At 41.5% G+C, this 27,200-nt stretch overlaps 1 protein-coding gene across 3 annotated transcripts in view; it reads left to right on the top strand.

Moving 5' to 3' along the window:
- The window catches only part of rbfox3a (RNA binding fox-1 homolog 3a), a 180,208-nt gene that overhangs the window by 121,768 nt on the left and 31,240 nt on the right, over positions 1 to 27,200 (top strand). The window contains exons 4-10 of one of the 3 annotated variants that reach the window (XM_085415427.1): positions 1,659 to 1,712; positions 7,808 to 7,900; positions 9,331 to 9,391; positions 12,862 to 12,915; positions 24,026 to 24,158; positions 25,700 to 25,739; positions 25,927 to 25,991. In XM_085415427.1, the coding sequence (XP_085271553.1) occupies positions 1,659 to 1,712; positions 7,808 to 7,900; positions 9,331 to 9,391; positions 12,862 to 12,915; positions 24,026 to 24,158; positions 25,700 to 25,739; positions 25,927 to 25,991 (500 nt within the window). The remainder of the gene's footprint in view (positions 1 to 1,658; positions 1,713 to 7,807; positions 7,901 to 9,330; positions 9,392 to 12,861; positions 12,916 to 24,025; positions 24,159 to 25,699; positions 25,740 to 25,926; positions 25,992 to 27,200) is intronic. The other 2 variants (XM_085415428.1, XM_085415429.1) reach the window with 2 other exon arrangements.

Below are 27,200 nucleotides of genomic sequence, written 5' to 3'. Positions count from 1 at the left end.
AAAGTTCTTTAGAATTCTATTGTATTGGATGGGTCCATAAATCAGCCCCAAATACTTTACAGTTCAAATTAATTGCATGTTTTCCTAACTCGCTTTTGTATAACCTAGCCAAGAATAGCTCAAATTACAGTTGTTCCTGCTGCAGATACTGGTGTGTTTACATGTTTAGTGTATTTATATTTTTGACAGTCTCACACTCACCACAGACATCAGTCTGTCGGAGTGTGTAGCACTCAGTTCACAGCAATTAGCCAAATAAAATGAAACATGGAGCTAATTAAAACTATTACTTAGATCTAAAGATAGCCCACATAGCAGACAGGTCTGACCCGAACCTGGTGTCAAGCCTGCACTGCTGGCTGACTTCTGGCATGGGTAAGTGATATGTCATCCAGATATGGGCCAGGCCTGGCGTAGATGACACTGTTTATGTGATGGCATGCCACATCTGGCCTGATTGTGGTTGGTTGATGTGGCCCAGGCTCATAGCATTCTGACTGACTGGTGTCATGGCAGGGTGTATGTCACCCAGATGTGGGCCAGGTCTGGCAATGATGGCACTATTTATGTTCCTATTTTCCTATTTTAGTAAGAAGACCCAAATGCCATGTTGCAATACTATACTGCTATGGTAGCCAACGTTTCAAATGCAGGTTTATCAGGTTTGTGAGTGTACACTTTATCCAAAACCTAGCGAGGGTTTACTCATGTTTACTACTGGGTAGCTGTAGCTCAGGAGGTAGAGCAGGTCACCGACTGATTGGATGGTTAGTGGTTCGATCCCTGGCTCCTCCAGTCTGCATGTCAAGAGTATGAATGTGTATGAATGTAGTCGTGAAGCACTCAGTTTAGAAAAAGTGTGTGTTTGGGTGAATGTGGCATGTTGTATAGAGCACTTTGAGTAATCTGTGAGAGTAGAAAAGCGCTATATAAGAATCAGTCCATTCACTGTCTGAACAGAGTTTTGTCATGTTGCTTTTGCACTATTATGTTCTGGCACATGTTGTTATTACATGGCTTGATTAAGGTACACATTAGGCTGACATCTGGGGCCAGAGCTGAAACTGTTCTGAGCCAGCACAGGGCTAGCAGTGTGTCTGCACCTGGCCTTGTGCTGGCCCATGTGTGGGTCACCACTGGCCACCAGATGTGGGCCACCAAAGGGCCATCATTCTTTGCGATATTTGGGCCATGTGTAAGCACATTGTGTGGGCCAGATCCATTTTGCTATGTGGGAAGCTGTAGAAGCCAAATGCATGATTAGGTGAGATCTGGCAGGCAGTTGCAGTGGTGGTATGCATACTAAGAAAACAAATAGCCATGATGGGGTGTTGCTACTCAACTGCCTACTACCTTCCCACGGTGCTCATTTTTCTCGAGTGCAGACATATTCACTCAAACCTCTTTATTACTATGATCAGCCAAACACATGATTAAACAGCACTAAGAGTGAATGGATAATTTCCTAATGCTACTATTGGTACAGACTACTTGTCTTTTTTTAAAGATGGTTTTAAAATACTTCATTTTCCAGCTGGAGAAAGCAGTAGGGGATTTTCCTAAACATAAATAAAGTATTTCTTGTGTTATAGTCTAATTATTTTCTCCGTCTTTCTTTCTCTGTCTTTATGCCCCACCCACCTTCTTCCCTTCTTCAGCAATTTGGAAAGATTTTAGACGTGGAGATTATTTTTAATGAACGAGGCTCCAAGGTAAGTGCAATGTAATAAAACGTTCACGAACACACCTCAAACAAACATAAAATGTTCCTGCTGATTGTATTTGTCCCGTTTCCTGTGTTTCGCTTGCAGTCCTTCACTTCTCTCATTGTCATCACAGCTCATTCCTGCTGCCTAACAGTAATTACTGTCCTATCAGCGACATGTTCCTCCGGGCGGCTTCGGCACTTTACTTACCTGCTGTACATTTGGACAAACAATGAATCTTTGCTATTTTTTAAGATGACAGTAGGATTCTAGTATTCTTCGTGTCATGGCAGAACTGGACTGGTAATCTTGTATACTGCGCATTTGCCCAGTATGCTGACGCATTTGTTAGCCGATGGGTTAATATGATTTTTTATTCTTTTCTCGATTTAATTGTACAGACTACAGACCAGTCACTGCACACTGAAAGCAGCCTATTAGTCCATATGTATTCCTAACACTGGATTGTCCAACCCAACCTCCTCCCATACTTCCCCTGTGTGCTCGTGCACCTTGTTGAACAGAATTTAATGTACCAGCACCAGTTGTGGAGAAGTGCAGGATCGTCCCAATAAGCAAGTGAGGAAGAGACCACTTGAAGCAATTTTTATTCTTAACCTGTTTGATTTGCTGCTAATCACAAACAAGCACAAGCATGTGTTTTGGACTTTTAACTGTATTTTCAAGTTTTACAGCTTTTCCTACTGATAAAAACCTCCCATGACCATTCATACTACACACAGTAATTAGGCAATAAACAATTAACTTGTTGGAACCCAATGCCACCGATAGCGAGGCGAAAGCGAGAACATGTGGTTTAACAGGATGAACCATCAGATCTGTTATTCCAATATAGAAGTGTGATATCCACAGAAGCATCAGAATCTCAGCTAAAAGCCCACAAAACCATGTCAACAACCACCAAACAGCTAAAACAGCAAATGATTAAAGAGCAGGTACAGATTCCGCAAGAAGATGTAAACACAAAGCGCGGCAAAACACATATGGACATGCAGTCAGGTGCTGACATTTTACTGATTCTGAAACTGCAGGTTTCACTGAACCAGCAGCAAAGAAGATCAAAACTACACTTCATCTTTGAGTAACATTGTAATGAATTCATTCTTACTTTTGCTTTCTTCCTTTCCCCTCAAGAAATTCCTGCACAGCTCTATCTCTCAGTTTAATTCCCGCCAAAAATCTTTATTTTCTGCATTATTTGCTTGCTTAATACACCCCCAATCCACTGCTGTGTGCAGTGTTGTCAGTCGCTCTTTTTGTCCCCCAGAAATTACATCTGACAAGAAAGACTCATTTCTGCTATTAAACACCAAAGAAATTTCAACTTTTGCAAATTATGCCAAATTAAAAAACACTTAGCTCTGTCTCTAATAAAAACTCTGTAACTTTGTGCAAAAACAGAAAAGTTTCTGTTGAAATGTCTCTTTTTTTTTACAACTACAAAAAAAATAAAAACAAAAACAAAAAACTGTATAGTTCCGCGTAATGAGCTACCAAAACTTTTTCTGTAATTTTACACATTTATTTTGTTAAAGTTCAAAGAGTTCTTTGTCATAGCAAATTTTCCTTCATCATGTAGAAAAACTGTTAAATATGTATCTTTTTTGCACTGACAGAAAGAGATCAAAGGGGCTAAATGTGACTCGCAATGTAAAATGAGTTTGACACCCCTGGTCTAAACCTAAAGGTGGAGCTACAGGTTCACTTCGGTTTTATTTATGTTGCACTTTTTGACAACAAAAGTTTTCTCAAGGTGCTTTTGATTGCAAGAGAAAGATCCTACACTATTGGAGAGAGAATCTCAATTATCATTGGAACACCTATGAGCAAGTACAATTTCAAGTACCATTGATCGGTTTGTCTTGTAGCCAGACTGACACAAAAATCGGGGCTCTGTTGAGCCAAGCATTCCTTTAATGTGGTGGTATGGTACAAGGTGTTCGCAGGCCCGCCGAGAGATATAATCTCTCCGGCATGTCCTGGGTCTGCCCCGGGGCCTCCCCCCAGTGAGACTTGCCCTGAACACCTTACACGAGAGGTGCCCAGGAGGCATCCCTGTCACATGAGAGATTCACTTTTACACTCAGCTCTCTCTACAACACGACGGACATCACTGCAGCCACAGCACCAATCTGTCTATCAATCTCCTGTTCTCCTGTTACTTGTGAACAAGACCCCAAGATCCTTAAACTCCTCCACTTGGAGCAGGAACTTGTCCCTGACCTGAAGTGGGCACTCCACCCTTTTCCAGCTGAGGACCATGGCCTCAGAGTTGGAGGTGCTGATTCTCATTCCTACTGCTTCACAGTCGGCTGTGAATGGCCATCGCCTGATGAAGCCAACAGAATCATATCGTCTGCAAAAAGCAGAGATGAGATTCTGAAACCACCCAAGTGGAAGCCTTTCTTGGCTACACCTAGAAATTCTGTCCATAAAAGTTATGAACACAATCGGTGACAAAGGGCAGCCCTGGAAGAGTTCATCACCCACTGGAAATGGCTCCGATTTATTGCCGGCTATGTGGACTAAGCTCTTGCAATGGTTGTATAAGGATTGAATGGCCCATAACAATGGGACAGACACCCCATACTGTCAAAGCTCCTCCTACAGGACACTCCGAGGGGCATGGTTGAATGCATTTTGAAAGTCCACAAAACACATGTAGACTGGTTGGGAAAACTTCCTTGCACCCCCAAATGTCCTTGAGAGGATAAAGAGCTCTACCAGTATTACACGACAAGGATGAAAACCGCATTGTTCTTCCTGTATCCAAGGTTCAATTAACGGACAGACACTCCTTTCCTGCATCCTGGCATAGACTTTCCCAGGGAGGCTGAGGAGTGTGATCCCCCTGTAGTTGGCACACACCCAGAGGTTCCACCCCTCATCTCCACTCAACATTGTAGAGGCATGTCAATTAAAACAGCCGTACAACATCCAGGGCCTTCAGGAATTTAGGTCACTGACTCACTCCTCACACCTCACTGTATGTTTAGGCACACCAGGTCTGTCCAGCATCTTCCTCTGCCACCTGATCCAACTCCCCACCAGGTGGCGATCAGTTGACAACTCAGCCCCTCTCTTTACCTGAGTGTCCAAAACATATGGCCCCAGATCTGTTGATACAATTACAAAACTGACCATTAACCCGTGGCCTAGAGCAGCGGTCCCCAACCTTTTTTGCGCCACGGACCGGTTTATGGCCGACAATATTTTCAGGGACCGGCCTTTAAGGTGTCGCGGATAAATACAACAAAATAAAACTAGTACCGGTACCGAAAAAAAGAAGATTTATTCATAACACACGTGAAAAGACCCAGGAAAACCGAGTTAACGATAAAAACGATAACAAAATAATGCTGAAAACTGATAAAAAACCCTGAAAACTATACATTTCACACCTGAGCCTCAACTCTCGCGGCCCGGTACCAAACGACTCACGGACCGGTACCGGTCCGAAGCCCGGGGGTTGGGGACCGCTGGCCTAGAGTGTCCTGTTGCCACATGTAACCCTCATGCTCAAACATGGTGTTTGTGATGGACAAACTGTGGTTTGTGCAGAAGTAACAAAACACCGCTCAGGTTCAGATCTGGCAGGCCGATTGTCCCAGTCATGTCCCTCCAGGACTCACTGTTATTGCCCACATGAGCTTTGAACTCTCACAGTGGGATAACAGACTCCTCATGTTCAGCCTCCAGCACCCTGCCGAGGGACTCCAAGAAGGACGGGTACTCTGAACCATCATTCGCTGATAAGCACAGACGACCGTCATAACCCGTTCCCCAACCCAAAGGCGCAGAGAAATAACCCTCTCTTCTACCAGGAAGATTTGAATTGCTCTTTTCTTCTTCACAAACAAAATTTAAATGTTTCTGAGTTAACTTCACTAATTAGTTCCACTAATCCATCAACATGTCTTTTAGACCCCAATCCTGCCAGATTGCTCAAAGAAGTCCTGCCGTTACTGGCAGCATTGAAACCTTTACTCAAAAAGCATCTCTAGACCCAGCAGTCTTAGCTAATTATAGGCCAATCTCCAACCTTCCTTTCATATCAAACATCCTTGAAAGAGTAGTTGTCAAACAGCTAACAGATCATCTGCAGAGGCTTATTTGAAGAGTTTCAGTCAGGTTTCAGAGCTCAGCACAGCACAGAAACAGCTTTAGTGAAGGTTACAAATGATCTTCTTATGGCCTCTGACAGTGGACTCATCTCTGTGCTTGTCCTGCTAGACCTCAGTGCAGCGTTCGATACTGTTGTCTATATTTTATTTCTGCAATTATAGCACGCTGTAGGTATTACAGGTACTGTGTCGTGGTGGTTTGAATCATATCTGTCTAATAGACATCAGTTGATCCAAAATGTTACAGAAAGAATACTGACAGCATATTTCTCCTATACTGACGTATCTTCATTGGCTCACTTATAAATCCAGAATTGAATTTAAAATTCTTCTCATCGCATTGACCTCATAATAACATATCACCCGAACAGAGCACTTCGCTTCAGACTGTGGTCTTATTTGTGGTTCCAGGAGTGTTTAAAAGTAGAACGGGAGGCAGAGCCTTCAGTTTTCAGTGTCACAGTACTGTGTCTGTGACCCAGTGTTGTGTTTTTTGATTAATTTATATTCTTTGATTTAGATTTAGATTTGATTCATGGGTTTGGTTCTTATTGTTCTTCGTGTATGTTAGCTTCTAGTCTTTAGCTTTCTGTTACTATGCCTTTCCATGTTGCACGTTTTATGTCCCGTCACGCTTGTCTCCATGTGTCCCCAGTCTGTCATGTCTCCATGTCTCAATGTCACGTCTGCGTCTTTATGCTTTCTCATGTTTCCTGGTTTACTTTGACAGTCTGGCTCCATACTCACTGTTTTCACTTTTGCTTCCCCTCCTTCTCGTTATGTGTGATTACCAGCTGTGCTCTTCACCTGTGTCTCATTCCCTCATTACTCCCTTGTGTATTTAAGCCCTGTGTTTTCCTTTGCCCGTTGTCGCATCATTACCTCACAGTGCTCCTGTTTTCCATTGTTGTTTCTCGTCAACTCCTAATCTCTAGTTTCTTTGTTTCTAGTTTCCTGGGTTCTTGGTTTCCTAGTTTCTAGGTGTTATGCTTTGTTTCTTGTATTTAGTATTTGAGTTTTTCACAGCGCCATAAAGCTGCCTCCTTTAGTTCATCCCCACGTGTCTCGAGTCCTGCATTTGGGTCCTACATCCTGCCTGCCACAAGACTAAGCATGACACTGAGACCCCTGTTCTGTGATAGCAGCTCGCACTTTGGACATCTTCTCCACTTTTACGATTGGGTTTAAACCTTTCATTTTTGATAAAACTTTAGGTTAGGCCTTGATTAGGTGACCTTGAGCTCTCCTTTAGTTACACTGCATTAGGCCTATGCTGTTAGGGGCATCCTATGATGCACTGTTTCTTTTTAATTCATCATTTTACTCACTATGTGCTTACACATCACTCTGAATGTAATCATTAGTTATTATTAATCTCTGGCTCTTTTCCACACCATGTTTTGGTTCTGTCTTTCTCCCCTCACAACCAAGCAGTCGTGCCAGATGGCCGCCCCTCCCTGACTCTGGTTCTGCTGGAGGTTTCTTCCTATGCAAAGGGAGTTTTTCCTTCTCACTGCTGCCAAAGCTCTTGCTCATGGGGGGTCGTATGATTGTTGGGGTTTTCTCTGTTTTATCTCTATTTGTGGACACCTCAAGGCAATGGTTGTGGTGATTTAACACTATATAAATAAAACTGAAATGAAGTGAACAGAACTATGCGCACGTACGCGTGTACACACAAACACACACACACAACAACACACGTATATATAATGACATGAACATCTAAGTCCTGTGTTTCCACCTTTCTTCAGTGTGACTCCAGCTGTTTCCCATATTTGTGTGATCAGCGTGACATCTCTCTGGCTTTTCTGCATGATTCAGACCTGAAGCTCTCTCATCTGTCCTTTATGTCTTTTTCTTCTCTCTATCTTCCCCTGTTTGTTTCATCATCTTACTTCTGGACGTCCTTCTTTTGTTGCTTGATTTTTCAACCCCACCTCCTGGCCACTGCAGGGTTTTGGGTTTGTAACATTTGAAACCAGTGCAGATGCTGACCATGCACGGGAGAAACTAAATGGTACAATCGTAGAGGGACGAAAAATAGAGGTGCTTCCTGTCTCACTTTACTCCTTTCCCCCTCTTCTGCTGTTCCCCTTCTCCTCCCCTTGAATCTCTTTCCCTTTTTCGCTTGCCTAATATTTCCTGACATACTCCCCACTTTCCTCACTTACTCCACCCCTTTCTTCTTTTCTTTCATCATTTCCTCCACCTCTCTCCCTGCCTGCTGCACCTTGAACGCTGCATGCTGAACCTGATCCGTAAGTGTGCGTGTGTGAGAAAGACACCGATTCAGCACTGTGGTAGTGTTTTTGATACATTTTGCCTCCTCTCACGTATACTTGTGCCTGTGCCATGTGCATGAGATTTGTTTTCTTTTTTTCTTTGTGTTATGTGTTTGTGTTTTATTTAAGTTAGAAATATGTATTTTACAGTATTTTCCCACTGCTAGTCCTTTGCTCCTTGTTAAAACTATTCTCCGGTAGTTCCTTATCCTTGGCACCTCAAGTTTAAGTTTCGCAGTCTTTTCACGCTTCATAATTTTCAGTTTTAAAATATTTAAGATTAATGTCTAAACGTGAAGTTCTTCTACTTTGAAAATACTGACTTGGAAAATCTGTCAATTTACATCCAGTTTGTCGCAAATACTTGTAACTGATATTCGGGCAGTTGCATGAAGGGTGTACGAGGGTGAGTTCAACTTGTTATGCTCTTAGATAGAAATGGGACCAGGTAAAAATAAATCACAGGTGATATTCAGGCTTTAATCTTGTTACCCGTCATTACAGTTTTTTCTGAACTAGAAGATACATAATGAAACAGCTAACAACCACAGATTAGTGTAATGTGTATAATGCCAGCCCTGAGTCATAAACATCCGTTTTCCTCTTCAGAATCAGTTTTCAGGGCTGAACTTGTCCAGAATTACAGGTTTTGTTGTGTGGAGCAGCCTAATACTGTTGAGACAGTCAGATGCATGTGATCAGTTGACAGGTTAGTGGGGATAGAACAGGGGACTAATTTCCGTATTCATAAGTGCGCTCTTCATTAACGCGAGTTATATCCTTCTGAAGGAATATAAGTCAGATGTTGTTTAGTATTACAAAGCAGTGGAATTAGCAGCATGCATATCAGAGAAACAGGAACACTAACATTATTATGGAAACTGCATTTTGAAACATAAATAACCCCAAAATATTTTAAAATATGACATTGAAACAACAATTTGTTTTATAAATTTTTCTCCCTGTTGTATTTTTTCTTTTTCTTTATCTGATGTTGAATGTTATGATTGATTCTTTCAATTAGACTGAGTGCATGTACCCTCACTTGTTGAATTGACAAAATACCAGCATTGCATGGAGAGTGGTTTTATTAGCAGTTATTAATTGCAAGCTCAGTTTTTGCTTTTTTGTGTATGTTTAATTTTGTATATCTTACACTGTCTTATTATACACCTTTTTTTTGTCTGCTGACAGGTGAACAATGCCACCGCCAGAGTAATGACGAACAAAAAGATGGCTAACCCTTACACAAACGGTAAAGTTTCCATTCATGTTTTTACCACTCTCATGTCTTCTTCTCCTGAGTTCTCTGCATTTTCTTCACTGTTTTTAACAAGAACCTTTTTGAGCTGTTTAAGAGGAGAAGTAAACAATTAGCCTTTCATAGACTAAGCTTGAGTGGAATGAAGGTTAAAAGATACAAATATGCACCAGATTGTGCCTTAATGCCAAACCAATTAACATTTGATTAATGAAACCAATATTTGTCAAGAGGCATTACATTTTGCATTAAACCAAACACAAATAGCAAACTGAAATCTAAAGCACGTATGGACGGTAAAAAGGTAAAAGAAAAGAGCAGCACAAAGAGAAAGGGCCATCAGAGCTGAGAGGAGCGATTTCAAGTAGATGGAGAATGTGGTACACAGCATGATGCTGTGATAGATGACACAGTGAATGGATAAAGGAATAGAGCCAATAAAAAGAGCCAGGACTCATTCATAAACAGAGAGAGAAGGGCCTTTAGAGTACATGCTTCTCTCCTCCATCCCTTACACACACTTTTGTGATGATGGAAGGAGAAAGCACTGAAAAGAAAGCAGATAATGGGGGGGAGTGGTCAGACGTGTTAGTACCTCTACAGATACACCACACCTCTGTCCTATTTGTGCAGAGCCATAGTGAGCCCTGACATCACACATCTTTATTGGTAGTCTCTTCAGTCTGTCACCTCAAAGTCTTTTACTATCAAGCCCACTTCACATTTACCATCAATATGTGTGGCTTTGGATCACCGTGTGTCGCAGAACACCTCCAGCATGTATGCTGGGGCGGCGGTGAGGGAGGTGGGGTTTGCACAGTGTTTGTCTAGATCACAGGCGTCAAACTCCAGTGCTCGAGGGCCGGGGTCCTGAAACTTCTCCATGTGTCCCTGCAGCAGTACATCTAATTAAATTAGTAGGTCATTTACAAGACTGTATAGACTCTGCATGCTGAGGTGACAGTTCAGCCATTTGATCCATGTTACAGCAGCTCATGACTGAATGAACATGGTGCAATAAAAGTACTTTTAGAAGTACATTTTCCAAACACTTAACATTTACTTAAATGTATTTAAATTTACTTGAGTAGGGTTAGGGGTTGCTACTGCAGCATGCATGACCTACTAATATTGATCGAAGATTGGAGTTTGACACCTTTGCTCTAGAGGACCATCCACTGTTTGTAAAGTCTACAGTTCGCTCAGATGCATCAGAGGGGTTACTATCTTATTCAAGGATATTTGGCATGCAGGCTGGGGGCAGCCAGGGTTTGAACCAGCAACCTCATCTACTTCCTGCGCTACAGTCAGTCACCCTCAATGTCTTTTTTTTTAGCAAATTAACTTTGTGTACAATAATTACTTTTTCTTTTTTCATTCAGAACATGAAAGAAAGATGACATTTGTGATAAAGAAAAATAAAGAAGAGAAAAATTTACCAAGAGTTAGGATTACCGAGTTAACTGATTGTTTATTACCTTAAACCATATAAAGAATGCTTAAAATGCTTCCATCTGGAGGCAGAGTGATAATGTTTATGACAGTCCAGATAAGAAAGTTCACTATACAATCCATCCATCCATTTTCTACTCCATGTTTGGATCACAGGGACAGCAAACAGGGAAGTCCATCTCCCTCTCACCAACTACCTCCTCCAGCTCAAACGGGAAGCTGCTGATTCCGAAGCCAGCGAGAGTTATGGTAGTCCCACTAGGACATGGCACTTAGGAGGTGCCGAGGAAGATTGTCTGGTCAGATCCCCAAACAGCTGTACTGTTTAAGTCCCTCCAAAATGACTGACTCATCACACTCTTGCTAAGAAAGAGCTCAGCCACTCTTCAGAGAAAATTAATTTTCTCCACTTTAATCTGAAATCTAATTTTTTCGGCCACTTTCCAAAGCTGTCATGGTCTGTGGATCACTGACTCAGATTTTTGAGTTTTTGGGATATTTTAGGGTTTTTCTCATTTTTGGTTGTTTTTGTAGTGCTCCTGTTCTATTGGTTCGTTTTATGTTTGAGCTCCACAGTCTTCGGTTCATGGTCTTTATTAATGGTGCCTCTCAGTTGTATTATCCATTTACCTGCTGTGTATACAGCATGTTGTCTGAGTCTTCCTTTGCTCTCCCTCTTGTATCCCTGTGTCCTCCAAGTTTTCCCTCAGAGTTTCCACCTTTTTCTAGTTCCAGGTTCCGAGTTTCTTCCTTTTCTGAGTATTGTATTTTGTATTTCTTTTAGAGTTTCTAAATAACAATAAAGCTGTCTCTCTAAGTTAGTCTGTTGTCTCGGAGTCCTGCAATTGGGTCCTACAGTGCCTGCCACGCAGCTGAACAGCTTGTAGTCATTGTTGGCAGTTGGAATGTAGCTTGACCAGTAAATCAGTAGCTTCACTTTCATGCTCAGCTTTCTCTTCTCCACTACAGACCAATGCAGTGGCTTCAGGTGTGGCACAATCAGTCTGTCATTCTCCCGCTCCCCTTTTCCCTCCCTCATGAAAGAAATGCAAAATACTTAAACTCCACTTGGGGTATTGGCTCCTCTCTGGCCTGGAGTGATGCCTCCGCTCAGACACTCAGCTATGAAGCACTCAGGTGTGAGAGCAGAGAGGCCTCCACCTGGAGAAGGCAACAGAACCTCAGTCCTGGCAGAGTGTTCGCAGAAAGGATTTAACTTATTGCTTGCAATCCGAACGAAGCTTTCACTGTGATTGGAAAAAGACTGAATAGTTCATATCAACGGAGCAAAAAATGGTAAAAAGACTGCTTCTTAAATAGTGCTTTTCTAGTCTGCATTAGCACTCAAAGCACTTTATACAACTTGCCTCATTCACCGAAGCACTTTTTATTTCTATGGAGGTGCATTCTAGCTAAAAGTCACACTCCAGTGGATACAAAGAACACCGTGAGGTTAGTACCAGGGATTGAACCACCAACTTTCCACCTAACAGGCAACCTGCTCTACCCCCTGTGCTACAGCCAGGTTCCTTCTATGCAGTACTGCTGTTCACATGTTTGACCTCATCACCATCCCAGGACTGCCCCGCCAGACATTCTTATTTGTCTTTGGTAAACAAAAGGCTAGGACACACACATAAACATTCGCATCACCACCACACAAGACGAGTGCAATATTTCAGAGCAACACATTTGTATAAACGTTGCACATCTGCATAGTTGGTTTGTTTAGATTTGTTTTTATTGTCAGCAATTATTTGTTTTTTATTGTTTTTTATTCTAAATGCTGCGACCAGAGAGTTGCTTCTAATTTTGTTGAACATCCGATGTTTAATGACAATTAAAGGGTTGTGATTCTGTTTCTAATTAATGATGCATTTGCAAAAGATAAGAGCAAAGTGATTCAAAGGAAAAGGTTTGTTATATAGCCGCAGAGAGGTGCAGCTTCATGCAGCAATGCTAACGTTTATCCTGTGTGTGCGGTTTTGCTTGCATGTGTGTCTCCTGTGCAGGCTGGAAGCTGAATCCAATGGTTGGAGCCGTATATGGTCCTGAATTTTATGCAGGTAAAAGAAAAAAAATCACACAGAGATCAAGCATATATAGCACCAGCCACCCTTTTTTAATGTACTTCCTTATGTGTTTTTTTAATGAATAGCATATGTGACCATCTACCTTGTCCGCTAAATCCAATCTAAAGAGAATACAAAGTTTTGTGTCCATATATGCATGCCTAGCTGCACTTAGTGTTGGTTTGGGTGTGTTTTGTATCTTGCATGTGCAATCTGGTGTGTGTGTGTGTGCACCTGTGTTTCACTCTTCCTTTAAGTTTTGGCTAACATATATATAAACCAGGGTTGGCTAGCAGCGTGCTGTTTTTGATTCAGATACACAACCGGTCAAATGTTTTAGAACACCCCAGTTTTTCCATTTATGGTATAAAGGTAGTGATGTGGTTTCTGCAAAGAAAGTCAAAGTGTCAGTGAGTACAGTTCCCTTCACCATCGAGCGCACTGAGGTCTGCAGACCCAAAGACACGACTGAATCAGAGGACAAGTTTCTGAGAGTTAACAGCTTGTGTGATGGCGGCTCACGGGACAACAGCTTCAAGCACAGCTTAATAGTGGTCGTAGTGAGCAAGTCTCAGTTTCAGCTGTGAAGAGAAAACTTCAGGTTTGACAGGACGAGCTGCACCAAGAAAGCCATCTCTAAGACGTCAAAATAAGACAAAGAGGCTTGTCTGGGCCATGAAACACCACCAATGGACTACTGAAGACTGGAAGAAGGTTTTATGGATCTCCAAAAGTTGCTTCTGTTCATCTGGACGTTCGTCATCATCCAGGTGACGTCTTCAGTCTCAGCTGACTGCAGGTTCCAATCTTATAAACAGGACATTTGCATAATGACTGAAACCAGCCCACTGATGGAACAATGGGCTGGGAGGTCAGTTCCTTAATCATAATTATGCAAATTCTCATGACCACTGATCAACAACCACTGATCAATGTCCATGAGTCCCATTCACAGAGAGCTGGGGAATGGCTGCAATCACAGCATTGTAAGATGGTGACAGATGTACCCTTAGGCCCTCCTCAGCTGAGACTGAAGACGTCACCTCGATGATGACGAAACGTTTCTCCCACAAAACGCTACGTCCAGATGAAAAGAATCAACTTTTGGAGATTTGTTTTCCTGGATGATTGAGAATGCATCAAGAAGGTTTTATGGACTGATGAATCAAAATTTGAAATCTTTGGTACATCACACAGGATCTTTGTACGCCATCGTGTAGGTGAAAGGATGGTTCCACAGTGTGTGTCTGAATTTTGGCATCAATTCTTCAAAACAATTTCAGATATATGAGGTATAAATTTAACTCCGACTCCACATATTGCTATTTTTGGCAAACCACCAAATAACCTTCGTATCACAGCTATCCAAAATAACCTTATTGCCTTTGCTTCTCTTGTTGCCCTTAAAGAATTTGTTGTGTAAATCATCTCAGCCATCATTAATCAAAGTCTGGTTACATGACATCCTAGGACTTCAAAAACTGGAGAAGATAAAATTCTCCCTCAGATGACATCGCCCTGCTGGGCTCGATTCAGGAAGACCTCCAAAAGTTGACCGCGGCCCTGCAGAGGGAGGCAACGAAAGTTGGATTAAGAATCAGCGCCAAAAAAACCAAGGTACTCCGAGTTGGCTATGCACATGCCCGCATTCCTGTCATGATCAACCAACAACGTGCTGAAGAGGTGGAGAATTTTACATATCTTGGCAGCATCATCTCGAATGACGGGGTCTCTGATCGGGATGTCGACGCCAGAATAGGGAAGGCAGTTGGTGTCCTGCGACGTCTCCAACCTATTTGGAACTCGACCTCCCTGAATGTAAGGGTCAAGATCAGACTACTGAACTCTATCGTCTTCCCTACTGCACTTTACGCTAGTGAAACCTGGCGCTCAACAAGTGCAATTATTCAACACCTGAACGTGCTTCAACAACATGGCTTGCGGCGAATCCTGAGAATTTCCTACTGGGACCGAATAACAAATGAGGAGGTCCTACGAAGAGCAGGCACCCGCCCATTAGCCGATGTTGTTGCAGAAAGGCGCTTTCGCTTTGCGGGACATATTTTACGCCTACCCCCTCATCGCCCAGCTAAGATTGCCATGACATGGCGTCCACGCACTGGCAAGCGAAAGCAAGGCCGACCAAAGACCACATGGCGTCGAACATTTATGGACGATCTGAGAACTGTCGACATTGCCTGGGACGAAGCTGAAGCAGTCGCTGCTGACCAACATCGATGGAGATCACTAGCTGCCCGATGCGCCGCTCGGCGTAGGAGGAACTAAGTCTAAGTCTAAGTCAGAGGCTCGTCAGATAGATTTTTTACTTACTGGAAACCGTTACTTAAATACTTAGAAAAGTTACCAGCGCGAGAAATCTCTTTGTAGTCCACCATATGACCGTGCACAAATTCTCCTGCTATTGCCAGCAGGGGCTGCTCCACCTCATAAGACTTCGTTTAAGATACTCCAGCATTATTAATTTACTTCAACCGAGGAGCAAGTAGTCATTAATAGCAATATTAACTAATGTTGATTAATGTTAATATTAATCTACAAGGATGAGCGCTAGCACTTTATTGTTGATTTTTTTTTTGGTTTTTTCTTTGGTTTTTGTTTGTTTTGGGGGGTTTTTGGTTTTTTTTCTCTTTTTTTGTATGGGTTAATCCAAGCCTATTCAAATGGCGGCCCAGAAGCAACCTGCGAGTGGCCCTGCCTGTGGTCCTGGCAGAAACACAGAGAAAACGCAAAAAATGAATTCATTAATTAATTTAAAAAAAATTAAAAATTCCTACAGCGTAGTGTAGACTGTGAATGCAACACTCCTAGTAGCCTAGCAATATTTAACCCACAATGCACCGTGATGTAAACATATTAAACAATCATCGTAATATATGATGCGACAACAGCATGTCTTTCTCACTTCAAAAGCGCAAAATTGACAATGAAAACTGTCGGTTTAACCCTGCCTGGACTGACAAATACTTATTCATTTTACCGAGTTTAATAATCTTACAACCGGAGTTGTACTACCATGGTGAGGGTCCTGTACAGCCCAAGAGAGAGCTGCAGCATCTTCCCTTCGTGTTTGCTTCTTGGCGAAGAAGAAAAGGCCTTTCACAGATTCTGAAACAATGAAATACTGCATGCTGGCCGTGGTGGATGCAGTGAAAAGTGAGTGTGACATCTGCTATTAAAAACGTACCCCTGTAGGACAGTTCAAATATTCGTAGAGTTGAAGTTCTGGCGTCAGACGAGTTTGAAATGCTGTTAGATGACCTGAAGAAAACTGATGTAATGTCTATAGCAGGAGATCACAGACAGAACTGATAATGCACAGTTGTGCGTATATGTCCGTTTTTTGGATGGGAAATTGCTCTGTTTACTACCGTTAGAGGGACACACAGCTGGCGAAATAATGTTTGAGAAGATTTCAGCTCTTTTTGAGGAAAATGGTCTGGATATGAAGCGTGTCTGTATACTTGTGAACGATGGGGCTCCATCCATGGCAGGAAAAGTGAGTGGTCAGCGAAATATTTATTTTAATTTGAAAGGGAATTATCAAAATGTTTTTTTGTTATTATTATTATTATTATTTCAAATGTGCAAAAAATAGTTTAGTTATAGCTCCCTTTTTTTTAAATGGACCTTTTGGTGTGCATTTGTGAGAGGTCACCACCAGATTTATAGGGGGAAAGGAATAAAAAAAAATACTTGTTTTTCAGTACAGTTGTTTGGGTTTGAAATTGATCATGATCTGCTGCTTACTGGCTTCAAAAAAAATATCTGGCCCAGATAAATTCCTCGGTTTGAAAATCTGGCCCAACTAACTTCGTAGTTGAATAGGCATGGGTTAATCCATCTTTCTGTAACATATTTACCTTCAAATTATTGGAAGGGAGTGGGGGGGTATTCATGCCATCTATGTTATTTATGTTTATTGAATGTTATAAAAACGAAAAAGAAGAGACTATCATTTCTACCTGTACCTATGTGCTTTATGACTGTCTGGCATTTGATAAATTTAAAAAAAGAAATTCTAAAGTGATAAAAGAGTAGAATAGAATAGTTTTATTATTATCCATGTACAGCAAAATTGGAGGTGCTCCTCACTGTGTGTTTCCTAGGGCTGCAACTATCGATACATTTAGTAACTATTGAGTGTTCTATTAATTTTTCGATTGAGAAATCAGATGACAAATTATTATTAATGAGAATAATAAATATTCAAAACAGGAAAAAAATGCAGGTCTTTACAGTAGATCGCAGCAGATGGCCCCGCCCCTCCCTGAGCCTGGTTCTGCTGGAGGTTTCTTCCTGTTAAAAGGGAATTTTTCCTTCCCACTGTCGCCAAAGTGCTTGTTCATAGGGGGTCACATGATTGTTGGGTTTGTCTCTGTATTATTGTAGGGTCTACTGTACAATATAAAGTGCCTTGAGGCGACTGTTGTTGTGATTTGGTGCTGTATAAATAAAAATTGAATAGAAATACGTTTTCTTTCACTTTACATGATGTGATCATCGCGGTAACGGCTCCACCTCTTTTCTTTGAAAAAACTTGTGGCCACATGAGCTTAATGTTGGCATGCTTTTTATTCATAGTTGTGTTTCTATTGCAAGTCTGTTGTCAGTTGCAAATGTGAGAGAAATTCTCAAATTTACGTGGTGAACACTCGGCACTACAGAGCCGTGTGTAAAAAGGAAGCATCACAGCAAAAAAATGTGGGATTTTTTATAATCGAGTTTTTCAGGATACATGATGAATCGTTGCAGCCCTAGTGTTTATGCAGAGATTGCTCTGCAGATCTGCACTCGTTTTTTAAGTCTAAATTGATCTTTGTGTAAAATGCATTCATCAACAGAACACATTTGCATTTTGTTCTGCTAAATAAATTTAGAGAAAGGCCACCTCCCACCTCTGTCTGTTTAGAGGCAATGGGACAACGATGGGCAGGAGTGGGGAGTTTAAATGCTGCCGGTCAGGAAGCAAAGAGAATGGTCACTGAAAAGGTTCATGGATGTAGTGAAGGAGGGCGTGCATGCTTGCACTAGAGTGAGGTAGAGATGAAGGCAGATGATGCTGCTACCACAGCCCCTAGTTGAAGCAGCTATAAGCAGAAGAAGGACAAAAAGATCAGATCTCCTCTAATAACAATTACAGGATATTTTTTATATATTTGTTTTTTTCAGTGAGAATTTCCAGGACTGAAAAATCTAACCATCAAGGAAATGTCCAAATTTGCAGTTCATCTACCTGGTAAAGACCTATAGACTAAATGCACAAGTGATAAAAATAACAACCTGGTAAAACAACAACAATAATAATAAAAATAATAAACATTTTGAGTTAACAGCTGTCTAACAGGTATGTTAGGTAGGTTTTAGTTCTGAAGTGGATCCAGGCTGAATTCAGAATGGGAGAACGCAGCACATGTGTAGAGAATCGAAACTATCACTGGGGGAAGCAAAATTCAAAGCAAGACACAAGAGACGACTGTCAAAGTAAAACAGGAAATGACTCAGAAGATACCTACGAACTGCAGAGACCACAAAGTCACAAAAAATGTCAAAAAGGGAAGTCTGGGAAAAGAAAGAATAACCTCAAGAGAAAAACAAAAACACTGGGAAATACAAAACTAGCAGTCTGTGCTCGAATAATCATGACATAGAGAGAGGAGCCCAAAACTCAACGAAACCAGAGTGAAGCTTAATTCTAGTCTACTGCAAACATGGACACAGATCCAACACCTTCTGTCCTCTTAAACTTCTTTGAAGTCTCCCTCCTGGGTGCATAGTTGGTGAAGTGAAATGTAAATCTTCTGTTGACAAATCTACAAATCTAATAACACACAGGCAGGTACTCAAACATCCATCTGGAACCAAACATTCAATGCAACTCAGGTCAATTTTATTTATATAAAACTGATTTGAATCAAATGACAACAACAGTCACCTCGAGGTGCTTTATATCATAAGATAAAGAAACTACAACAACAGAGAGAAAACCCCAACAATCGAACGACCTCCTGTGAGCAAGCATGGGAAGAACCTCCAGCAGAACCAGGCTCGAGGAGGTGCAGCCATCTGCTGTGACTAGTTGGGGGTGATGGAAATTCAAACTAGTAATAATTATAAAGCTTAAGGGCAACACTGAAGCAGAAAGCATTTAATAATAAACATGGGCCAACATTATGAAGCAATGCCTGAGACCAGGAGGATGCTTTTACAACTCATATATTTATTTACTATATAGGCTTAAAATAAAGGACTGCAGACAGGTGTCCGCACATTTGACTAGAACAGGTGTGTCAAACACAAGGCCTGGGGCCCAGAATCGGCCCGGCAGAGACATTTTAAGTGAATTTTACAACATTTCCTGTTGATAAAGACCTCCACCATTGCATGTATTACATATCACATCATTAAATAAAAACTAAACAACAGCAATGGTCTAACATAGTGTAAAAATGGAAACATTCCTATCTGCCATAGAAGCTTCTAGTTTGTTTTACCGTTATAGGGGGTGAAGGACTTTTAATGGGGAGTGAACTACCAGAACGTTTTCTGTAATTTTATATTTATTTATTTGTGTTGACAGATTTCCTGCATTTACTACAGCAGCATATTTTCCTTAAACTGAATTAAATCTTTACACTAAAGTGGGCTGTATGTGGCCCACAATGTAAACGACTTTGACATCACTGCTCTATAATACTTTGGCATACAGAAGAGCAGACAAACATGTGTACCAGTCGTGTTTGTATACCCTGTGTATGTTAGTAAGTCGAGATAATTCACAGCCAACAATCGTTTTGAAGCTCCATATAATCTGCATATTACACCACCCTTTTCTCTATATAAGGAAACATGTTTTCCTCCAGGTGAAGCACAGAGAGTGTTGACTATGTTGCACCTTTAAGACAAGAAATAAGGAGAAAGTCTGACTAGAGAATTAAATAATAGTCTGCAGTCCAAAGAAGAGGCTGAAATAATGGAAATGCTAAATATGATGTCCCAGAGACACTGACTGTGTCTCTGGGACAGTAACATAGATGCAAACACTCTTAGTGACGACATCCAGCAATGACAGAACGTTTAAATTGATAAAATTAGGTCAGTGGACACAGAGCACCAGTCTGTCATGGTGAAGAGAGAACTGAGCCTAACAGCAAGGTTTTTGGTGTCTCTCAGATAAGCTGGAGGATGTTACTGCAGCCGAAGAGAAGTGGTTAAAAGAGAAGCTTTTCAAAAACTGCTCCCAGAGAGCTCTGACACCAAATCTAAAAGCAGGCCAGTTTCTAAAAGGAGCTGTACTTCAGTTTCTTGAAGACTAACTGAAACCGACCTCACGGCCCTTTGTTAGTCAGTGGTGCCAGTTTCAGTCATGATGCAAAGGTACTGTTTTTATAAGGTTGTGTTAGGCCTTTTCCAACATGACTGCACACAAAACATCCATAGAGACATGGATGATCAAGTTTAGTATGGAAGAACTTGACTGACCCGGACAACCTAATAGACCTTTGGCATGAAGGTTGCCAGGCCGTCGTCTCCACCGTCACTGTCTGACCTCAGAAATGCGCTTCTGGAAAAATGATTAGAAATTCCCATAAACACAGTCTCGACTCTTTTCATAGAAGAGTTGAAGCTGTCATAGCTCCAGAGGGTGGTCCACATCATAGCAAACCCTGTGGCTTATGAATGGGATCTCACTTGAGTTCATATGTGTGTGAGGGATACAACATGAATGCCTAGAAGAAATGAAACCACAGAACACAGAAGAATTACAGAAAGCATTAACCCCGTTTAAAAGCAAAGCGGTCCCTCCTACGGATGCACACCACGAGGTTTGAATTCAGCTTTACTGCACACCACCTTACCTGGTTCAAGACTATATTTGTCTACCTGTTGGGTAACATTTGTGACTAAGTTAAGATAATTGCATTAATGTTATGTACAGTAAATTACCAGATTACTTTGAGAAAAAGTTTATGGCTCTCCATATAAATTCAGTTTAGAGAGAGAAACTCTAAGTACTCTTGTCTCAGCCGTGAATTGTTCCACCTTTGGCCCAAAAGGTTAGACAAGACTCTCCAACTTTATGTATCTATTTATGCTTATGTCAGTTAGATATATCATGGACTAGCACTGTATGAAGGGTTGTCATAGTGGCAGCCATAAATGCATCCCGTGTGTTTGCACTGACATCTTGTGGTCTCACAGATAAATGATGGAGTATGCTGAAGGGCCTGTGTGTGCTTAACTCTGCTGGACTACACACACTGCTTCTTTTATTTATTAATTTTAATAACATTTGTCCCACATGTCCAATCCTTTACCTTTTTATAAAAAAAACAATCACTTTGTGCTTTAGTTGATGGATTCTGCAGATGTTTTTGTAATACATTAAAAATAAAACAAAAGGCAAAAGGGGAACTAATATTAAAGGGAAAGTGGGAAACACAAAGATCCACTGGCTTACAGAATTGTCACTTCCTCGGCCCTTTCCCTTTCCTAACACATATTTTAGCACTTTGTAAAAGAGAATCCCCAAAACAGGCATCCTCTCAATCTTGAACTCCTTCACATTTGTAATCTAAGGATCTTGGAAAGAAAAGCATCAGGAGAGTCTTCTCCAAGCACAACATCTCAGTGCACTTCAGACCTAGCTACACCCTCAGATAAAAAGACAAAACTCTCAAACACAAACTTAGCAACAAAGTGCATGTGGTGCAGTGCACTGACGAGTGCTTACACCTCCACATTGGAGAAACCAAACAGCCACTCCATAAACACATGGCACAACATCGAAGAGCCACCTCATCAGGACAAGACTTGGCTGTACATCTGCATCTAAAGGTGGTTTGAAAATGGAGTGAAAGAAGCATCTATATACACTGTGAACGACCATCTTTGTACTGAGGCGGGGCTTACGACATCAAATATACCACCTAAAATGCAGTTTTTAAAAGCCCTTCAACCTCCACTCACATCTTGCATCATCTGCTGCAACCTGTTGGGGTGGGAGAAGGAAGACAGGATAAAGACATGCTGTGGAAGAGAGACAGAGGTTAATGACAGATATGATTCAATGCAGAGAGGTCTGTTAACACATAGTGAGTGAGAAAGGTGACTGGAAAGGAAAAACTCAATGCATCATGGGAATCCCCCGGCAGCCTACGTCTATTGCAGCATAACTAAGGGAGGATTCAGGGTCACCTGGTCCAGGCCTAACTATATGCTTTAGCAAAAAGGAAAGTTTTAAGCCTAATCTTGAAAGTAGAGATAGTGTCTGTCTCCTGAATCCAAACTGGAAGCTGGTTCCACAGAAGAGGGGCCTGAAAACTGAAGGCTCTGCCTCCCATTCTACTTTTAAATACTCTAGGAACAACAAGTAGGCCTGCAGAGCGAGAGCGAAGTGCTCTAATAGGGTGATATGGTACTACAAGGTCATTAAGATAAGATGGGGCCTGATTATTTAAGACCTTGTATGTGAGGAGCAGGATTTTGAGTTCTGGATTTAACAGGAAGCCAAAACAGGAGAAATCTGCTCTCTCTTTCTAGTCCCTGTCAGGACTCTTGCTGCAGCATTTTGGATTAGCTAAAGGCTTTTCAGGGAGTTTTTAGGACTTCCTGATAATAATGAATTACAGTCGTCCAGCCTGGAAGTAATAAATGCATGAACTAGCGTCACTCTGAGACAGGATATTTCTGACTTTAGAGATGTTGCGCACATGGAAGAAAGCAGTCTTACATATTTGTTTAATATGTGCGTTGAAGGACATGTCCTGGTCAAAAATGACTCCAAGGTTCCTCACAGTGTTACTGGAGACCAAGGTAATGCCATCCAGAGGAAGAGTCTGGTTAAAAACTGCATTTCTAGTATTTTTAGAGCCGAGTACAATAACCTTAGTTTTAAGTAACGCTTTATCTTCTGCCACCTTAAAGGCCTGTGGTATGTAGGCAATTAATAGGGACTGAATGTTTAAGATTGAAGCAGATCTCTTCGTAGGAATGGGGTCTAAAAGTCACGTTGATGGTTTGGAGGAAGTAATTGGTGAAGTTAACTCAGAAAGATCAATTGGAGAAAAAGAGTTAAATAAATAAAGTGGTAGTGAAGCAGCTGTAGAAAATGTTACATCTCTCCTTTTCTCCTTGCAGTGTGAGCGCTCCTCACAAACACACATCTGCAGATGATCAGCCAGCTGTTTTACATCTACTCTAACCAGAGAATTTTCCAGCTAAAAGGAAGGTTGGCTTGTTGTGCATAGTCCACTAGCAGATATAGAGTAAAGCATTAACAAATCGTAGGACTTCTCGGAACAGTGTCTGAGAAATAAGGTCTGATGGACACAGAGAGGGTCAAAGTAAATGTCAAAAGTACTAAAACTAGCTTTATGTAATGATACATCTTTGAGATTCTTATAAGTAAAGTTTTCTTTAATGGTTAAAACTTCATTTTTTAAGTAGTTCAGAAAGTCTTTACTACTTAAGGTTAAAGGAATACTTGGTTAAACCGACCTCTAAGTCTTTGTTCTTATTTTCTCCAGTTAAGGCTGAATAGTAAGATGTGTTAGCTTTATGAAAAGCTTTTTATAGAACAGCAAACTCTTTCTCTAGGCTAAATAAACATCTTTTAAATTAGTGAGATTCAATTTCCTCTTTAAGTTCTGTGTTTGTGAGTTTTACCGGGGACACAAGCATTTCTGATTTCTTGCTTTCTTCTGCAGAGGAGCCAAAGTCCAGGGCCGTACACAGTGAGGAAGCAAAACTATTATAGAGATATTCAACCTTTCTGGAAGTAGATTAGTAGCTGCTCTGTACTGTGTTGGCATGTGGCCTTGAAGAAGTTAACAGCAGAGGAATTACACCCTTAAAATCCGTTACAGCACTTTTCCAAAAGACATCTTCAGTAATGACATTTATTCCTCACTGTGTACCCCTTTATGCTAAATTTAAATGTTATTGATCCGACAAAAGGTTTTCAGGGAATACTGTAAGATGTTCAAATTGTATGCCATATTTCAGATCAAGATCCAGGATGTAATAAAGTGGTTGTGTGTTCAGTGAAGCCGACTGAGTCTATGATTTTATGTATCTTTGTCAGTGGCAGGTTTTCCATACCCCAGTGCAGGAGCAGCTGTTGCCTATAGAGGGGCTCATTTGAGAGGCAGGGGCCGCGCCATCTACAACACGTTCCGTGCTGCACCTCCACCTCCACCTATCCCCACCTATGGAACGTGAGTTTTTGCTAACATACAAAGACATTGATGTGATAACAGGGAGTGGAAAACAAAAACACCTTCTAATAGAGCAGGAAATTGCTAGACTGTTTTTGTGTGTGTTTCAGGACATGAAGGCACTGAAGAAGAAAAATAATAAATTAATAGTGTAAAATAAAGGAGTCATAAGAAGAAATAAAGGTCAAGAAGGCAGCAGGAGAGGAATGGTGCAGGCTGGTCATATCCACTGAATAAATAATTTAACCTGTGTGGTACATGCACTGCTCCAAAAATTGTAGTTTTAATCAGAGTCAGTTCTGCCAGTGTGGGTTGTTAATCCCCAAACAGGAGTGGTTTTACAGGTGCAGGCCCTCGATATTTGTTCCTTTCTCATCGTTTCTGTTTTTTACTAGTTTGTATTTGGCTCGGTCAGTGTCGATACTGGGAGCATAAGGCGATACCTGGACCATGTAGAGGTTCTACAGGTAATCCACTCCTTCAGGATGACACATGGTGTCCATGGTGGCCAGAAGGTTTGCTGTGTGTGGCCCGGTTTGCTATCCTTGGCATCTCTGTGGGGGGTGGTATGCTATGTTGGGGTGGGACCTATGTTGTTTGCTATGTTGAGATAAGGGGACTCTTCTTCATGTGTTGATCTAGAGAGATCCTGCCAGTTCTTTCCAAGTTGGCTCTCTGGCTCCTTCTCTTTTCCTTCTTTTCTCTTTTCCATGCATCGTGCTGGCTGCTGCGGTCCTGGGGTGTCCTCCCTGCCTTCAGGTTGGCACCTTTTGCGGCTGGTCCTCTTGCGCCTTAGGGGGTGGGCCAAGGTGCCTGGTTTGTGCTGCGTTCTGGGCCCTTCTCTCTGGGTGCCCTTTCTACATCTGTGGGGCCAGGATGTGTTGCTTGTGCTGCACTGCACAATGTCTTAAAGACATAAAGACCAGGATGGTCTTTATGTAAGACTGCTTTCTTCCATTTGTGCAACATCTCTTAACTTAGAAATATCCTGCCTCTGAGTGACGCTGAAAAACTAGTTCATGCATTTATTACTTCAGCCTTCAGTTAATCCAAACCCTGTGATTGTTGTTGATGATGTGCATACATCTCTTCATCAAAGTTTAATCACAACAATGCATATTTGACAAGTTCAATGGACTTCATTGGCTTCCATCCTATTTGAATCCAGTAATCAACTTTGGGATGTACTGTAATGTGATTTTCAGAGGATGAATATCTGCACAAGTTATGTGAAGCAATCAGAAAGTGGAATCTCAAAAGAAGGCTCTTTGTAACCCATGCCACCAAAATGAGGCTGTTTAGAGCCCAACAGGCGGTCGTGTCCTGTACGGTCATCCTAATGAAGTCCTTGCAGGTATTGTTTGCTCGAGGAGAATATCAGGAAATCTAATTACCTTTAATGTCAGTTTACCAGATGTTGTCAGATCATCTATGATGTCATTTAGTTAGGACATTTTTCAGTATGAAAACCCGTCACCCTGTCAGTTCTGTATATTTCAATGTTAAATATATGCTTAATATTTGATATTCTATGTCAACAGTGTGGTCTACCAGGATGGATTTTATGGGGCAGAAATATATGTAAGTCAAAGCCCAATGATATGCATTTATATTTCATTTCTGTGTAGTTGCAAGATTGATTTTTAAGCATTTCTTCTAATAATGACCAACTGGCCAAGACAGTAGTCTGGATTTGATGTTGAATTTTGAAGATAATCTCTTCTAATCTGTAATGAGAGCGATTTGAAATTGTTCTGTTTCTCTTCAGGGAGGATATGCAGCCTACAGATATGCACAGCCAGCTGGTACTGCTGCAGCTGCTTATAGTGACAGGTACGATATTTTCTCTTCCATGTCTGAAGCCTTCTTGAAAAAACGTTCTCACAGAACAAAACTGGTCGCATCATCTTATCCTGTTTCTTACTTTATCTGGTATGCTTTCATACCATCATCTGTATGCTCATATGAAAAAGAACATTTTCATACAATTCAAATCAAATCAAATCACTTTTATTGTCACATCACATGTGCAGGTACATTGGTACAGTACATGTGAGTGAAATTCTTGTGTGCGAGCTTCACAAGCAACAGAGTTGTGCAAAATACAATAACATAAACAGGCAAATATACGAATGGCTACATCTGAAACTAATAAATATATGTACAATATATTATAATATATGCAAAAAAAAAATTTCTGGATGTGTATACTAAATATTTTTCTGTGTGTGTGTGTGTGTGTGTGTGTGTGTGTGTGTGTGTGTGTGTGTGTGTGTGTGTGTGTGTGTGTGTGTACACATATTTTACAGATTAAATAGAGTAAACAATAAATAAAATATATAAAAATATACAGAGTTGAATATGTGCAAAACAGTGGCGTTACTGTACAGTATGGAGTGCATAATGTTAAAGTTCCAGTAGTGAAGCTGAGGTGTCTATGACGTGTTCAGCAGTCTGATGGCCTGATGGAAAAAGCTGTCTCTCAGTCTGCTGGTACGGGACCGGATGCTGCAGAACCTCCTTCCTGATGGAAGCAGTCTGAACAGTTTATGGCTGGGGTGACTGGAGTCCTTGATGATCCTCCCCGCTTTCCTCAGGCAGCGCTTCCTGTAGATGTCTTGGAGGGAGGGAAGCTCACCTCCAATTATCCGTTCAGAGCACCGCACTACTCACTGGAGAGCTTTGCGGTTGTAGGCGGTGCTGTTGCCATACCAGGTGGTGATGCATCCAGTGAGGATGCTCTCAATGGCACAGTGATAGAAGGTCCTGAGGATGCGGGGGCTCATGCCGAATCTTTTCAGTCTCCTGAGAAAGAAGAGGCACTGCTGCACCTTCTTCTCTGTTTTGTTCATGTGTACTGACCACGTAAGATCCTCAGCCAGATGTACTCCAAGGAACCGGAAGCTTCTCACTCTCTCCACAGCAGCGCCGTTGATGGTGATGGGGGTGTGTACTTCTCTGCACCTCCGGAAGTCCACTATCAACTCCTTTGTCTTTGCGACGTTGAGGGTGAGATGGTTGTCTTGACACCAGTGGGTCAAT

The sequence above is a fragment of the Rhamphochromis longiceps genome, linkage group LG8 (assembly GCF_057381845.1).
Source record: "Rhamphochromis longiceps isolate RC_006_pf linkage group LG8, R_longiceps_female_GT1.1, whole genome shotgun sequence".
Taxonomy (NCBI): domain Eukaryota; kingdom Metazoa; phylum Chordata; class Actinopteri; order Cichliformes; family Cichlidae; genus Rhamphochromis; species Rhamphochromis longiceps.
The sequence above is the reverse complement of the archived record's forward strand: the minus strand, read 5'-3'. Positions and strand labels throughout refer to the sequence as shown.